At 47.2% G+C, this 16,704-nt stretch overlaps 1 protein-coding gene across 1 annotated transcript in view; it reads right to left on the bottom strand.

Moving 5' to 3' along the window:
- Positions 1–5,639: 5,639 nt before the first annotated feature.
- The window catches only part of Rnaseh1 (ribonuclease H1), a 21,984-nt gene continuing 10,919 nt past the window's right edge, over positions 5,640–16,704 (bottom strand). The window contains exons 5-10 of the mRNA XM_015479444.2: positions 14,208–14,372; positions 11,771–11,870; positions 10,352–10,406; positions 9,842–9,926; positions 9,230–9,354; positions 5,640–7,937 (exon numbers count right to left, since the gene is read on the bottom strand). Coding sequence (XP_015334930.1) covers positions 7,851–7,937; positions 9,230–9,354; positions 9,842–9,926; positions 10,352–10,406; positions 11,771–11,870; positions 14,208–14,372 — 617 coding nt within the window. The 3' untranslated portion in view covers positions 5,640–7,850. The remainder of the gene's footprint in view (positions 7,938–9,229; positions 9,355–9,841; positions 9,927–10,351; positions 10,407–11,770; positions 11,871–14,207; positions 14,373–16,704) is intronic.

Genomic DNA, 16,704 nt, shown 5'->3' with positions numbered 1-16,704 from the left:
GGTGGGCGGGGCCGGGCAGTGGAGGGCAGAGACCGACAGGGAGGTGGGCAGGGATATGGAGGTAGGCGGGGCCGGGGAGGGAAGGGATGGGTCGGGCCAGGACCCGGAGGGTAGTTCCGGGAGGAGGTCCGGACGGGTCTGGTGCCAGGAGGAGTGGGAGGAGTTCCAGGGCGGGGCCGGCGAGGGAAGCGCGCCCCTGCTGGGCCTGGAGGACAAGTGGCCAGCCGCCGCAGGTTTCCTGCGCCCCCACCCCGAGAAGACTCCGAGGAACAGTTCACGTTTTACAGCCGTCAACGTGAAGGCAAAACTGAACGACTGTAGCCCGGCGCGGCCCACACCTGTCATCCAGACTCAGGAGACTGAGGCAGGAGGATCGCAAGTTGGAGGCCAGCCTGGGCAACTTAAGGAGACCCTGTCTCCAAGTAAAAACTGAAAAAGGGTGGGCTGTAGCCGCGTGGTACAGTGCCCAGGGGTTCAAACCCTAGTACTAGAAATAAATAAATAAATAAAGTCGGCCATGCTACCATCTAATTTTTTTAAAAATATTTTTATTTTATTTTTTAGGTGTAGATGGACACAACACAACGCCTTTATTTTTATGTGGTGCTGAGGATCGAACCCGGGTCCCGCCTGTGCTGGGCGAGCGCTCTACCCCTGAGCCACAATCCCAGCCCTAATATGTAAGTTTTTAAAAGCGCCATCTTTTCTTGTCATCTTTCCCATAAAATGTGCTGTGTCCTGGAATAAACCAGGCTGCCCCTCCTAGTCCTGAGTTCCTGTGAACACAGACAGCCCCCTCCCTGGGGTGGTTCAGCTGCGATCCTGTGACTTCATGGTGGAAAGCCATTTGCACTCAGCGGAAACCACACTTGGAGTTCTGAATTCTGGCCTCTGCCCAGGCTCGCAGCAGGTAAAGGGACACTCCCAGCCGTGCTGTGGGAGGGGCAGCCACGCAGTCAAGACAGTCCACACTGCAGCTGAAGGGACCTTTCACGGTTCTTCAGACACAGAGTGTCTTAGCTGTGCACCGCAGTGGGCAGCGCTCATGCGGCCCTCTGGCCTCCACTGCCAGTACCTGTTGAGTCAATGACATGGGATGTTCAACACCCGAGGACAGACTGCTGGGTCTGCCAACTGTCTGCTAAAGCTGGTGTGAGCCTGGGGGACAGGCCCCACTAGGCCACCACTTGCGGTAGGTTTGGTGTGCTTTCAGCTGATATTTTCACTTTACGAGGGGTTTATCAGGAAGTAATCCCATCAAAGTTTGAGCATCTGTGTAGCTGATAAAAAAGAAAAAAGGAATCTAACCTTTTGATGAGCCTGGATTTATCTTTTCAGAGCAATCGGCTAAAAAAAGATCACATTCTCAGCTGTTCCCTCAGCCTAGCAAATCAAGCAACTGGAAACCCGGAGATGTTGAACCAGACTGTGCTAGTTTACATCTCCAAAGCAGAGTGACTCCAGGGCTTCAGGAAGATTGCACAGGAAGCACACGTCCACCTCATTCTGTTCCCTTCCTCTAATGACTGCAAATACTAAGCCACATCCTCATCTCCTCTCCCCTCCACCTGACGGATTTCCGCTGGCCCTTCAGGCTGCGGATGTGCTCCGTGTACAGCATGTGCCTGGCGTACACCTGTGAGGTCCTGGGTTTGATTCCCGGCAGCTTGGACATGGCTGTGTTTCCCTGTGTGTTTCAGGAGTGGTTTCTAATGACCTGTCCTCTCTCACTGCCTCCTGACCCACTCCATGGACACTGCGGGTTGCCACATCTCAGCAGCAGCGCTTCACAGCTGCCCACTCCCTTCAGACACCTTCTTCTGGTTCTCCTTCAAGTCACTGCTCCCTCCCTCCCTCCCTCTTCTGGCTCCTGCTCCTCTGGATGGTCCCAATGGTCTCTCCCTGTCCGTTCTCACCAACCCAGTGGCCTCACATAGTCCACCCCATGCTGCTGACTCCCCTGTCCACACCTCCAGTCTGAACCCCTTTCCAGAACCTCAGGTTTGAGTATCCACAAGTCTCCAACCTAACCTGGCCTTTCCTGTATCAGGGAGCAGCAGTGGCTTCTTCCAAAGCTGGGTATTTTGCTCTTTCTCCCTCACACTCCACATCCAGTCCACCCTAACTGCAAATCCTCTCACTTGACCCTCAAAACACCATACCCCCATCCACTGGCCTCATCCCACTCTTTCCACCACCTCTTGGCTGGTGGAACTGACCACTGAAGTTGCCTCCTGTGACTGCTTTTGCCCCAGTGCAACCATTCCCTGCAAAGCAGCCAGTGACCTTCTAAAAGCCAGGTCATGCCAGTCCCCATGTTAACCCTGCTTTTTGAACTCCAGACCCTGGCCACCCCCAACCCTGCCACCTCCCCTCCTGCGCTCTGCTCTCCAGACCTCTGGCCTTTTAGCATGTGGATCTCCTGCTCCTCCTGCCTCAGGTCCTTACCCAGGCAGGTTTCCCCGAGATGCTCTTCCTGACTCAAATGCTTTCCCCTACAGACACCCAGTTGCAGAGAAGCTGCCCTGGCCATTCCTACATGCTGGCCGCGGAGCCTCCCCTTAGGCACGTGCATGTTCCTTGTTAGGTTCCGTGAGGACATTTGAATCAACATCTGCAGACACCCGTCAACCTCATGTCTGTGGTATGATTCCTGTGTGGTGTCACAGCTGTGCATACCTTCGGGTCACTCGTTCAGCGCTTAGCACACAGTACCCCAAGAAAAGCTCGTGAACACTGCCCTCCCGAGTTTTCACACCATCACTGTAATGGCCTCCTGCCCCACGTCAGCGCTTCTAGTGACGCAGCACAAGCTGAGTGTGAGAATTTTCTGCACAGTGGTGCCCTCAGGACCACTCTGGGCAGCTGGGAGTACCTGTCACCCACAGTTGAAAGGTGAGATACCTGAGGCACAGGAACTCACCTAACTTCAGGTCACATGGCCAGGAAGTGACAAGGCTGGGGTTTGAATTCAGGGAATCTTGCCCAACAGTCTCTACAGTAGCTGCTAAAATGCGGTGCCAGCAGCAGTGGTCCTGAACCTGGGGGAGCACTTAACACCCCGCCCAGGTGCAGCCGCCCAGCAGCCTGCATCTGCCCTTGCCGGCCTCCATCCTGAGCAGATGTCTTTTCCTTCCCACTGGAACAGGGGAAAGGGGAGCAGTTCTGTGCCATAAAAAACTTTGCTTTGGAAAAGCAAGATGAGCAGGGTGCGGAGGGACTGGCGGGGAAACAGGTGCTGTGTCTGCTGCCCCCAGCACTCCAGCAGGACAACTGAGGGAAATGGCACTCGCTGCTTTCCTGTGGACACCACAGCCCATGCGTTCTGCCTTTGGAGAATCTTTGACATGTTTCTTCCAGAAAAACAGCCACTAACAGCCCAGAAATGTTTCACAACCAGGTTTCATTACCACCATGAGACTGGGGAAGAACCTGTTGAGGTGTTCTGAAAGATGGCCTCCTCCGCTGCAGAGCAGTGCCCTGGAAGACCAGGTGACCCAAGCCACTGAAACCAGGGACACGGACACCGCACTAGGCAAACATGCTCCATGAAGGGCCAGAGTCAACACGTTAGGCTTTGCAGGCCAACAGGAGAAACTGAAGGTAGTATACGGGGAAATATTTAACAGCCATTTCTAGGATTCGGCTGGCCCCTGCTGTGTGCTAATAACTTTGCTTTTGTCTGCTCGCCCAGCGTACTTGACCTCTCCTGGCCTGCGGGAAGAGCGATGAAGAGTGAGATTTTGCCCGGCTTGCAGGCTGTTGGCCTCACCCAGATTCCCAGATGTAACAGGACTGAGGCCCCCTGGGTGAGAGACGTGGCACAGTCAACTGTTCAAGAGCAGAAGCAGTAGCCAGACTGCTGGCGCTGGGGATCTCTGAGGGAGCTGCGAGGTGCTCTGACCACAGGTCTCACGACTGGGCAGGAAGTCGGGAACCTGGGAGGCAGATGTTCACACCAAAACCAAACTCTGCAGCCTGGTGCCTCAGAGGCTCTGGTGGAGAGAGTACACAGTGAGCAGAACTGCTCTCAGCCCTCATCTTCATTCAGGTCCTCTCCCCCAGGGCCATTCCTGCTAAGACCCAGCCAGAGCAAGGCCAGGCAGAGTCTACGGAAAAGCCATCTGGGCTAATGACTTCCAGCTGGAACAGCCTGAGGGCTTTGTGGGAAACACACAGAGCAGGGGAGAAAGGCCAACAGATAACACACAGGCACACCTGGGCACTACTCAAGAGGCCTGGACACACAGCCAAAAAAAAAACCACTTGCTGTGAAACACAAGGGCCTGTCTATCAATAAACCTGGGGTTAACAGCAAGACCTGCATGAGAAAACCAGCCATGAGAGATGGGAGGGGAGGGGAGGGGAGGGGGGAATAGTAGAGGATAGGGAAAAAAAAAAAAAGAAAACCAGCCAGGCAGTCCCAGATCTCACTCAGCCAAGAAACCTGGCAAGTCCCCTAGGAGACACATGACCTCGGCAGACTTTCCATGTGTCCCTGTGCTGAGACACACCTAATACCACATATGAAGGAACAGCCTTGGAATACTACTCAGTCAGGTTATCCAACTTGGTAACTGTTGAAGAAGCTGGGAGATGGTTTCATGGATGTTCATCAAACTACTCTTTTTGTGTACTTTTGAAAATTTCCAATGAAGATTTTTAAAGTCGTGTTATCTATGAATGAAGAAATGAGCCAGCTGTGCACATAAATTTTCTTCACTGAAAAAAGGGAGACTGGGACTGGGGATGTAGCTCAGTGGTAGAGTGCTTGCCTCACACACCCAAAGTCCTTGGTTCAGTCCCCCCTCCCCAAAAAAAAAGCACGGGTCTGGATTTCTCAAGGAGGAAGCCAGTCAGCTGCCTGGAGGCCACTCAGCCAAGTCTCACTGGCGCTATTAAAGGAAAGCAGTCTCTGGTCAAGAGAGGCAGTGGAGGTAGAGGGAAGGCAGAGGCAGAAAAACTCATTTGTATTGGGGTTTTTGTTTTTTTTGGTTTTGGTCCTAGGGATTGAATCCAGGTGTACTTTACCACTGAGTCACAGCCCTTTTTATTTTTTTGAGACAGGGTCTAAGTTGCTGAGGCTGGTCTCGAACACGACATCCTCCTGCCTTAGACTCTCCCGTCTACAGGCATAGCCACTGTGCCGGGCAAATCCTGAGTTATTTGTCAGTGAATTATTCCAAGCGTCCAGGCTCCCAGGATGAAAATCAAACCCAAAAGTTATTCCAGTGTGGGCCACCAGCCTCATTCATGGTCATATTGTCCCCAAAGACTCTTAAGACATTTCCCAAAAACATGAGTCTCTGGGGCTCGGGATGTGGCTCAAGCGGTAGCGCGTTTGCCTGGCATGCGTGCGGCCCGGGTTCGATCCTCTTCACCACATACAAACAAAGATGTTGTGTCCGTGTCTGCCAAAAACTAAAAAAATAAATAAATATTTAAAAAATTCTTTCTCTTAAAAAAAAAATGAGTCTCCCTTCCCTTCTTCTAAGGCTTCTAATGCTGTCGTGGGGCCACCCTGTAGACCTCACCTCACCCTACTGCCTCCCAAAGGCCCACCTCCCAACCATCAACATGTGCCTCTGAGAATTAAGCTCCCCACACATGAACTGGGGACACATCCAAACCACAGCAGCTTATAGGGAGAAAACTGTTTAATAGTGACAATATTTTTTTTCTAATTCCAAAAACATTCTCCAGAACATTATCTGATGAGCTGGGCATGGTGGCTGAGCTTCTACCCAGCCCATGAATCCTGCCTTATATTTGTACGGGCACAGGTGTTGCGGTATCAGTCTGCAGAACAGGGCTGGCGGATCAGGGAAACGCATTTACCATACTGGCAGGCAGGCTCCGCTGGTGTCCAGGGGTATGCCATCTGCCTTCAGCATCAGCAGCATTTCCCAACAGCCTCGGCAACCCTGGAGCCTGTTGAGGGAGAAACTGCATCTGCTGCTCAGCTGTACTCTCCGGAGTGAAGATGGACACACATCCACTCCAGGGGCTGTATGTACTTCTTGGGAACAACCTGGGTGATCCGTTCCTCTGATTCACCAGTTGTTTTCTCGTACACATCAGGGATATTAGTCCTTTGTGATGAGTTACAAACTCTTCCCATAGTTTGCTTTTGCTTGTTACTTTCAAAATCTTTGCGTTATGAAGTAACATTTTTTATTTATATGCAGTCTTTTTCTTTTATGGTCATATGTCCTAAGTAAAAAGACCTTTGCTTACCCCATTGGTGAGTTACTGCTCCTAAAACAGAATAATCCCGTATGTCTCTGGGTTGACAGAATGGAGCTCTGTCTATCTGCGTAGTGGAGGCAGTGCCCTAGTCCTGCTCCCCACCTTGCTGGCCACATTTGAACTGTGTTCTCATGAACACAATCAGCAAAATCCAGACTACAGAAAAAACAGATGGCCCAGGTCCAGAAGATAATATGTAGGGAAACAGTGGGATGGAGCAGGGACTGCAATTTAAAAGCCCTAAGAAATATAAAGTTAAAAAAAGGAAAAAGTTGGCAAGATTAAACTGACATCGAGAAATGCCTGAAGTCATTTCCACAAAAGTCAGGATTACATTGTAAAGAGAGGGAAGGAGGAGGAAGGAGAGGTCCCAGGGGAGTACTCTGGAGTGTCCAGCAAAGCACTATTCCTTACAGGGTGGTGGATGCAAGGACATTCATCTTATAATAGTAATTCAATACGCGTTCATTTGTTTTGTGTCATTTTCTGTATTTTTATTTTATGGAAAAAAATTCAAAAATAAATGATCATGTCAAACATTTGTTTTAAACCTGCACAGTATTTTTAAGAAAAAAAGCCAAAGAAACTTTTCAAAGATATATGCATCTTGGTCTTTAAAAGCTGTAACTGAGCCGGGCACAGTGATGCACACCTGTAATCCTGGCAATTCAGGAAGATGAGGCAGGAGGATCACGAGTTCAAAGCCAGCCTCATCAGATTAGCCAGGCACTTAGAAACTCAGTGAGACCCTGTCTCTAAATAAAATATAAAAAGGGCTGGGGATGCAGCTCTGTGATTAAGTGCCCTGGATTCAATCCCTGGTACCAAAAAAAAAGCTGTAACTGAGCCAGGAGTGGTGACACACACCTATAATCCCAGCACTCAGCAGGCTGAGCAAAGAGGATCACAAATTTACGGTCAACTTCAGCCACTCACCAAGACCTCTCAAAATGAAAAAATAAAAAGGGCTGGGGGAACATCTCAGTGGTAGAGCACCCCTGGGGTCAATCCCCAGTGCCCAACACACACACACACACACACACACACACACGTACAAAATTGTAACTGCTGAGCATGTTGAGGTCCTGGGTTCGATCCCAGCCCTGCACACACACACATTTGAAAGACTGAGGCCATTCTTCCACAGCCACGGTCTCCTGTGTACACAGCATCAGGCACCTGAGGGGCGTCCTGTGAGCCACATGCCCAGTGTGGCTACAAGGGCAGGTGACTCCACCTTGAAAATCAGAAGGTCAGCGAACTCTTCCACAATTCTTCCTGAGTTCCTGTCAGCATCTTTTAACCAATGTTTTATTGATTTCTTATAAAAATCAACGCCCAAGCACTTTGGGCCAAACTACAATAAAACATATGAAAATATACTAAGCCCAGTAAGCAGCAGATCTCAGAATCACCAGATCTCAAAGACGTCCACTTCCTCCTGGAGCACTTTTTTACTGAGATGCTCACAGGACACAGTGCCCCCTGGCTCAGCTTTGTCTCCTGTAGCACTCCTGCTGAGAGGTCTTGATGCCCACACCAGGAAATGACAGCAACAAGAGCTATCGCTTGCCTTCTCCAGAGCACCCAAGTGACTCCACTCAGTCTTGAGACTGCCGAGCCCCTTCTCTCGCCAGCCTATCGGCCTCTTCATTGCCCACAAATCCCGAATGACCAGGAACATGCATCTGTTAAAATAAAGGTTTTCCTTTTTACGTCTCCTGATTTTTATACAAGCAACATGACTACACTCCACTGAGAAACGCAAGAACACAGAGCAGACTGGGCGAGCCGAAGCTCACTCAGAGCCTCTTGCCCAACATAACTGAAGAGCACAACATATATTCCAGATGCTTCACACAATGACGTGTTCACAAAAGCTCCATTTCATTTCTCTACAAATTTGATTTTACCATTAATGGTGCTTTTTTTCTTACTTGGCAATGGTATATGGCAAACTGTGCAGATGGATAGATATCTGTGTTTGCGCGCGCGCACACACACACACTCTTTACTCTTTGAATGCTGTTTAGGAGAATGGATTACTTATTTGATTTAACCATTGTTCCCATTTCCATTGCTAAAGCAAATTTACATGTTGGTTACAAAATGTTACCAATGGTTTTATGGAGGCAGAACAAGGCAGAGTTGAGACAATGATTAAAAGTTTAACTTGCTTTGTATTGTGTGGAGAAAACATTTCATTAAAATTATCTATTACATGTCTGTAATCCCAGCAACTAGGAAGGTTGAGGCAGGAAGATCATAAGTTCAAGACGAACCTCAGCAACTTAGTGAAACTGTCTCAAAATAAAAAAACAAAAAGAGCTGTGACTGGCTGGGGCTGGGGCTCAGTGGTAGAGTGCTTGCCTAGCATATGTGAGGCACTGGGTTCGATTCTCAGCACTACATATATATAAATAAATAAAATAAAAATCCATTAACATCTAAAAAGAATTAAAAAAAAAAAAAAAAGCTGTGACTATAACTCAGTGGTAAAGTGCCCCTGGTTTCAATCCATAGTACCACCCCCCACCAAAAAAAAAATAAATAAATAAACTATAAGAAAAACATTTCCCTTTTGGAAAGAAGACCATGTTCCTAAGGCCTTATCAAGCTATATTTTTTTAAATACTTATTTTTTTAGTTGTAGTTGGACAAAATACTTTTATTTACTTATTTTTATGTGGTGCTGAGGATCAAATCCAGGGCCTCACACATGCTAGGTAAGCGCTCTACCGCTGAGCCACAGCTCCAGCCCTCCAGCAATATTTTTTACTGTTGCACTTCCTACACCTAGCAACACTGTTCACTGCAAAGATAGAGAGAATCAAAGGCACTCATTACACCTCATGATATGACCCTTGTGGGAATTGTTAACCTGCACCACTCGATCCCTTAAGTAAACCACTGCTCTCGAGCCAATAGGGACCACATGGTCACAACAGTCACAAGATTGAACATTCTAATAGGCACTCACCCACTGAATGTCCATGCCGTGGGTGAGCTCCTCCAGCTGCACGAAGTCCTCCTTGTTGATCACCTCCTTCCCCGTACTCGTCTTCCACCCATTCTTCTTCCAGCCTTGGACCCAGTTAGTGATCCCTAGGGAAGGTATGCTCACTGGGCCTCCACCTGTACCGCCCTGCCTGTCCTGCCTCCAGGGCCTCTTGTGCTCTGACCCGTCATCCTGGACTCCTCCCCTCCTCAGTTGGCCCCAGGTGCTTTGGCCTGCAGCACATGCCAGAAACACCCATCTCCCCCATTCCTCTAACTGCATTCACCTGAAGCTCTCAGCTTAGGACGTCCTTCTCCAGGAAGTTTCCCTCGGGCATTCTCCAAGAAGCAGCCAGCACACCTTGATCCTAAGTTACTTACACACATCTAGACTCCAACTGCAAGGACAGCAGAGCCACAGCTACTTCATGACAGAACTTGGGCTTCAAAACCTCCCTCTTTTCCTTGTGACACACCAATGTCATCCCTGTTATTAATTTTAGCCTATTATAATACCTCCCACCAGGGAAAGAAAAGCCTAGTTCCCCTCAGAGCGACTGGAAAATTACTGGAAGAAATAAACATGAAGGCTTACCATTTATAGTGAACATACTGTCCGTATATAGAACCAATTTACTGATGTTCTGAGCCTTGGCTTGTTCGATGGCTTTGCAGGCTGCCTTGAAAAAACAAGCCACAGTCATCCTCCACAGAGAACGGGCAACACAGCTCATGCTCAAAGTGATTCACACTGGGACATACAAGGGTCACCTCTGGGTCACACATGTTCAAAAGGGTCTATGACACAAGGGTTCCTTCTTCCTATGTACTTTGATTATATTCTTTATGTGAAATAGTGCTAAACATATAATTCTGTTGACACCAACTTGAAATGACATTTTAGAGTGTTTCTCCAGAATTGCTACTAACCCAAAGTTTCTTCTGGACATTGAATATCTTATCTACATGGATATCAGTAGTAAGTGATATGCTCATAGTCTTGCTGAGGGATGACAGACTCACATGTATCAGGTAACTTTACATGAGTTTCATGCTCAAGGTCAATATTGAGAAATGACAAACTCACATTTATCTGATAACTTACATGGATTTCTGCTCTTTGGTTTGTCTGTCGTCCGGGGAGTCTAATGCCTATGTTTCTGTTTCAAAACAGAATTTTTAAAAATACACTTATAATGCTGATTCTCAAAAGTGATTCCCTCCAATGAATAATGAGCTAATGTGTTAAAACAAAACAAAACAAAAAAACGATATAAAAGCTTCATATAAAAACACAGCCTTTAAAAAAAAATCAAACCAACATGGGGCTGGGGTTATGGCTCAGCAGTAGAGCACTCGCCTCACATGTGCGAGTCCCTTGGTTTGATCCTCAGCACCACATAAAAATAAATAAATAAATTAAATAAGTGTATTGTGTCCAACTACAACTAAAAAAAATATTAAGAAAAAAAATCAAACCAACAACACTAACACTTTGTTGAAAGACACTATAATATGGCATAGAAGAAACACCGGACCAGAAGTCAAGGACAAAGTGTAATTTCTGGACTGAAAGGCATTAGCATGGTGTCTAGGGCCAGCACAAAATCCCCAGAACCTAGTGCCAAACCAGCTTCCACTCTCCACCATAGGGGTTTGAAGCTAAGCAAAAAGTTAAAGTGAAAGAACTTTGTGAACTGTACAGTTAGAAAGAAATGGAAAGTGGTATCATTATTAAAAATGCCTAACAACCAACTTTTTTTTTCCTTGAGCTACTGGGGATCAAACCCAAGGGCACTTTACCTCTGAGCTACATTCTCAGTCCTGACTATTTTTAATTTTGAGACAGAGTCTCACTAAGTTGCTGGCCTTGTACTTGCCACCCTCCTACCTCAGCCTCCTGAGGTGCTGGGATTGCAGGTTTGCACCACTGCATCTGGCCACCTACACATGGCTCTTGTGGGTACCTGTAAATACTGGAAAACAAAGTTGAGCACTGGTGCAGGCGGCTTTAGAGGGACCAAGTCCCTCTTTCCTCTGAACTTCAGGGCTCAGCTTCCATTCCAGTTCCTTCACATCCACAGGCGAGATAGGTCTGAACAAGAGCATTTCACCTTGCCTTCTGACATACCAGGGTCACCGCTGGGTGACACAGCTTCAAAAGGGTCTAGTGATACACGGGTTCCAAGCCCAGCAGCCATTCCCTGGGCAGCCCTGCGAGGTCCATCTAATTTAAGCTAAGAGGCAGGAGGCCCTTCTGGTGTAAAAGCTCATGAGATAGAGACGCCTAAGAGTTAGGGCCGACACAGCAACACCCAGGTTCTACATTCGACATTCTGAAGAACAAAGCTGTTCAGTGTCAATAAAAATCAAAGCTCTGTTCTTCTATCAGCCCCTGCTAGAGCTGTTTGTCTGACAAGGTTTCCAAATAATCAATGAGTACCCAGATCTACTGCGTCTTTCCACACGTTTTAGAATATGATTCAGTAAAGTCTGATGCTGAAAAACTGAGCTGTTTACTTACAAAGGGTGGCCTGGCCCCCAGTAGACGCCAATTCCTGCTCGTGCTCTCCTCCGCCCGTTACTGGAGCAGCAGCCATCAGTGTAGACAACCACAGAGTCTCCTGTAAGGGAAACAGTAAACACAGCTGGATCAAATTTTGGAAAAAACAAAACTCACACCAAATGTCTCTGAAGTCAGGTCAGCATTTTAAGAAGATGTTCTACATGCTGCAGTCTCTGGGAAACACAAATTTCTTATGTGGGGCAGATGCTACACCACACCTGGTCTCACACACCAGGCAAGGGACAGGGCAAGGTGGTCACAGTGCAGAGCTAGAACCTGCTTCCAGAGACCTACCACTTACAACCTACCCTAAAGGGTCAAAAGACAACGGCAACGTCCTTCTCTATGTCAGGGCCACCGTCACTCTCAGCAAGCCATCACTCTAGAGAGAGCAGGGCCTTGGCATTATGGTGACCCTGCCTGCCAGAAGATCAAGTCCTCTAACAAACGCTGGTCTCATTTTTCTTGCAGGACATTTGTAACAGTGAACTGTTGCTCCTGACCGTGCTTCTTTTCATCAAGGCAGAGGGTGGGATTAACATGCCAAAGCTGTGAACAACAAGGAAGGAAAGGACGGACATAAGGCCAGGCCACTCCCAGGCCTCTGGTGGCCAGCAACACACTCTCAGCAGAACAGTGGGAGAAGCTGGGTTGCACAGCACTAAGGGACAGGAAGGGGGAGCAGAGAGGCACACACAGGAGGCCCTTGTCCAGGACAGTGGGTGGAGCAGGCACAGCAGAGGCACAGTGGGAGGATGCTACAGAAGCACAGGGACTCAGCTCCTGGAACGATGCTGGGACATCAGAACACAGGCTGGTAAGACGCTTCAGTCCAGCTGCATCTCAGCTCTGCCAACACAGCCACAGCTGCCTGCAGTCACTGAAGAGACCTACCACACACCAGGCTGTGTCGGGGCCACCGAGCTTCAAGCAGTGGTGAGCATGCTGGGAACAGCTCATACCCCGGGTATGCCACAAACACCTGTTTCACTTCCAAGCAGCAAATAACCAAATCAAGTACACCTTTTTGACTGTTTTAAATAACTATAAAACTAACCTACAAATACAGATCAACAAAACATTTCTATTTGTTTCCCTTGAATCAAACTATAAAATGGCTTCTTCCTGGGAAAGTTAGAACCTACAAATTCGATGAGTTATAAAAAATGCTAGGAGCTGGGTTCGGTGGCACACACCTGTAATTCCAGTGGCCCAGGAGGCTGAGACAGGAGATTCGAGAATTCAAAGCCAGCCTCAGCAACTGTGAGGCGCTAAGCAACTCAGTGAGACCCTGGCAGGGATGTGGCTCAGTGGTCGAGTGCCCCTGAGTTTAATCCCCAGGACCAAAAAAAAAAAAAAAAAAAATGCTGAGGGCTGGGTTTGTAGCTCAGTGGTGGAGCGTTTGCCTGACATGTGTGAGGCCCTGGATTCAATCCTCAGCACCACATACAAAAAAACAAATAAAACATAAAAGATCCATTCACAGTTGAAAAATAAATAAAATTTTAAAAATAAAAATGCTGGGTATTTCTACCTTCTGTTCGCCTATACTAAAGAAGATATACACACTGTCACTAAGAGACTGAAGTTAAAGCAGAGAAACAGTTCATGACCACCTTGCTTCTAGGGATAAGACACAATCTCCAGACTGAACACAAGGGTAAAATGGTGCTGACTGAGGGTGGAAGGCAGCTGTGCTGAGGCCTTCCTCATCTGAAGAGCTAAAGCACTCTGTGCATAGGGACTACAGGTCTTTCAAACATTACAATGTCATTTGTGGTCTACATAATGGTTTTCCTAAGAATACCTAAAAGTTTAATAATTCTGCATGACTTCATCAATTATAAAATGGTAACCTTAGAGAATTCTATACATGCTGTATGGAAAACAATGAGGATAAACATCAGCTCAGATTTCTCTCATTTAGAGATTGAGCAAAGTTTTCATGGTTTCTAGATTGTTATATTTTTAAAAACCCAAGGAAGATGTACTCTACGGTTTAGATAGGAGGTATCCCCCAAATGCTCACGTGAGACAATGCAAAAAGGTTCAGAGGTGAAATGATTAGAGGATGACCACTGTAACCCCACCGTGGACTAATCCAGACAGGCAGGAGGCTGTGGCTGGGGAGGTAGGTCCCTGAGGGCATGCCTTTGGGGCTTATCTCTTGTCCCTGGTAAGCAGAACGTTCTCTGCTTCCTGTTGCCGTGTCCTGACAGTTCTCCTCCACTACTCCCTCTGTCTTCATGTCCTGCCTCATCTCAGGCCCAAAGCAATGGTGTTGCCTGTCGATGAACTGCAACCTCAGAAACCAAAAGCCAAAACAGTTTTCCTCCTCTGCATTACTTGTCAGGTCTTTTGGTCACCGTGGTGAGAACCTGACTAAAACACATACCCATATAAGAAAATGTGTCCTTGCCAAGGGCAGGGGCTGGCTCTGTGTTCTTTCGCACATACTTCGCACTCGGCTCTGAGACCTCTTCTTCATGGTCATCTAAGGGCTCTCTGAGACGCTTGCTGACTTTCACCTGTGACTCCTGTGCATGAGTATTTTTTTGCTCTGGAAGACAAGAGCCTATTCATGAGATAGAAACAATGAGCATAAAATGTACTACTCAAGAATCAAGAATTCTGGCAAGTTATTTACTATCACACCCTTTGAACAGCCCTACAAAGAGGGAATGACTTGGAACACACCATCTCAGATTCTTTTGGGGTTTTTTTTTGGCACTGGGATTGAACCCAGGGCACTTAACCACTGAGCCACATTCCCAGTCCTTTCCTATATTTTGAGACACGTCTCACTGAGTTGTTTAGGGCCTTGCTAAGTTGCTGAGGCTGGCTTTGAACTCCTAATGCTCCTGCCTCAGCCTCCCAAGCCGCTGGGATTACAGGCATGCACCACCATGCCCGGCTCATCTCAGATTTTGAGTCCTGTGAAATAATTCTCAACTCTCCAAGGTGAGCTTGATAAGAGCATTGTGAAGACAATAGAAGAGCTTCTGTGGAAAAACCTGGTTTTGATGGACATAACAGACACACCAGTTAGGGATGACAATGTGAAAATTTGAGGGACTCTTACCCAGGAAAACAAGGACCCAAATTTGAACATAAGATCAGCCCCCTCGCTGCCCCAAATATTGCCATTACATGAACTCCACACTAAGAACCTCTAGGGAGGCTAAGGGGGTGTGGGTCAAGCATAAACAACCAGGCAATTGGACACATCAGGAAACAAGCCAACTACTATTGTAGTTTCTCTTCAGGTGGACCCGGGGTTAAAGCCAAAGGAATCTCAAACACCACCTCGGGGATAACTGGACAGCCAGGATCTCAGTCCCCTTTCCCCAAGCACAAGCTGAATGAGAAAGACTCACGAACAAGTGTTTCAAGGGCAGCTCCACTTTCACTGGCTGAGAACATGGGCAGCTGACATCGACCCTGACCCTCTAGGCTTCTGTAAAACGCTGATCTGAGGCAACTCTCCCTCGGTATCATTTTATGAAGTGGGAACAGAGGTACAGAAGGAGCAACTAATATAACTAACATCTCCACAACAGCAACCTTAACCCAAACCACAGAACTGACCTTTAGCTCTAAACTCTTATGCCAGGGATGGAGGAACAGGGCACTGACACCCACCAGGCGTCTGCTGAACAGCTGCGAGACCACACCCGTGCCTCCAGCAGCTTCCTGCCAGGCCTCTCCAATGTCCAGGCAACTGGGAATCTGAGTGAGGCAAGGGGGCATTTCCACCCACCACCTCGGTGCCTCTTTATTTACCTCAAATGTACTCTACAGAAGTAAATGCAAACACACAGGTACAGATCAAAGGGCAGTTTTGTAGAATTTTGATATTGATACAAATACGGTTTATTTACTACAACAGAGTTTAGTTGAACTGAAAGTTTTTAAAGAGCAGACAAGTCTTTGAAAGATGGGAAAACCACAGTTATCAGGTAATTTTTACTTCACAAAAGTGTGTTTTTCTTTAAGTAAATTAGCTTATATAAGCCATACAACAGATCAAAAATTCCAAAATGAGGATAAGAGAAAAAACTAGAAAGGGGGCTAATGTTTTTATTTGATATAGATCCTAAACATTAAAAGTGCTAAAATCTCAATTTATAAACCTAAGCCACTGTGAGGTCTCTGTAAGCTTTTAGGAAAGCAGATTCATAGACAGGAATATATGTACACTGGAAGAACTGAGATGTGAATAATTGTTAACTGGTTCAGAAAAACTATGAAAAGGCAATGAAAAACTCAACCAAACAGACAAGTGCCATACTTTCAAACTTGCTTTCTTTCTAATCTCTCCATCTGAGTAACTAGCATACAGGGAGCTCCTTAAAAAGCTGCTGGGGAGGGCTGGGGATGTGGCTCAAGCGGTAGCGCGCTTGCCTGGCCTGCGTGCGGCCCGGGTTCGATCCTCAGCACCACATACAAAGATGTTGTGTCCGCCGAAACTAAAAAATAAATATTAAAAAAAAAAAAAAAAAGCTGCTGGGGAGAGAGGATGAGCAGATGCACAAAGGAAGGATCTTCCTGCCTCAGAAACTAGCCCTTTGAAAATACCAGTCTGAGAATGACCTGCCTTTCCCTGAATCCTGTCTATCCAGAATTGTTATCACATCCCAAAGGAGTTCAGCATTCAAGCATCTCAGTGAGCTTGAAACTGTTCAAGAGCATATGAGCTGGGCTGGGGATGTGGCTCAAGCAGTAGCACGCTCGCCTGGCATGCATGCTGCCCGGGTTCGATCCTCAGCACCACATACAAACAAAGATGTTGTGTCCGCCGAGAACTAAAAAATAAATATTAAAAAATTCTCTCTCTCTCTCTCTCTCCCACTCTCTCTTTTATAAAAAAAAAAAAAAAAAAAAAAAAAAGC

This window comes from Marmota marmota, unplaced genomic scaffold (genome assembly GCF_001458135.2).
Source record: "Marmota marmota marmota unplaced genomic scaffold, marMar, whole genome shotgun sequence".
Lineage (NCBI taxonomy): Eukaryota > Metazoa > Chordata > Mammalia > Rodentia > Sciuridae > Marmota > Marmota marmota.
This window is presented reverse-complemented; position numbering and strand designations above follow the sequence as displayed.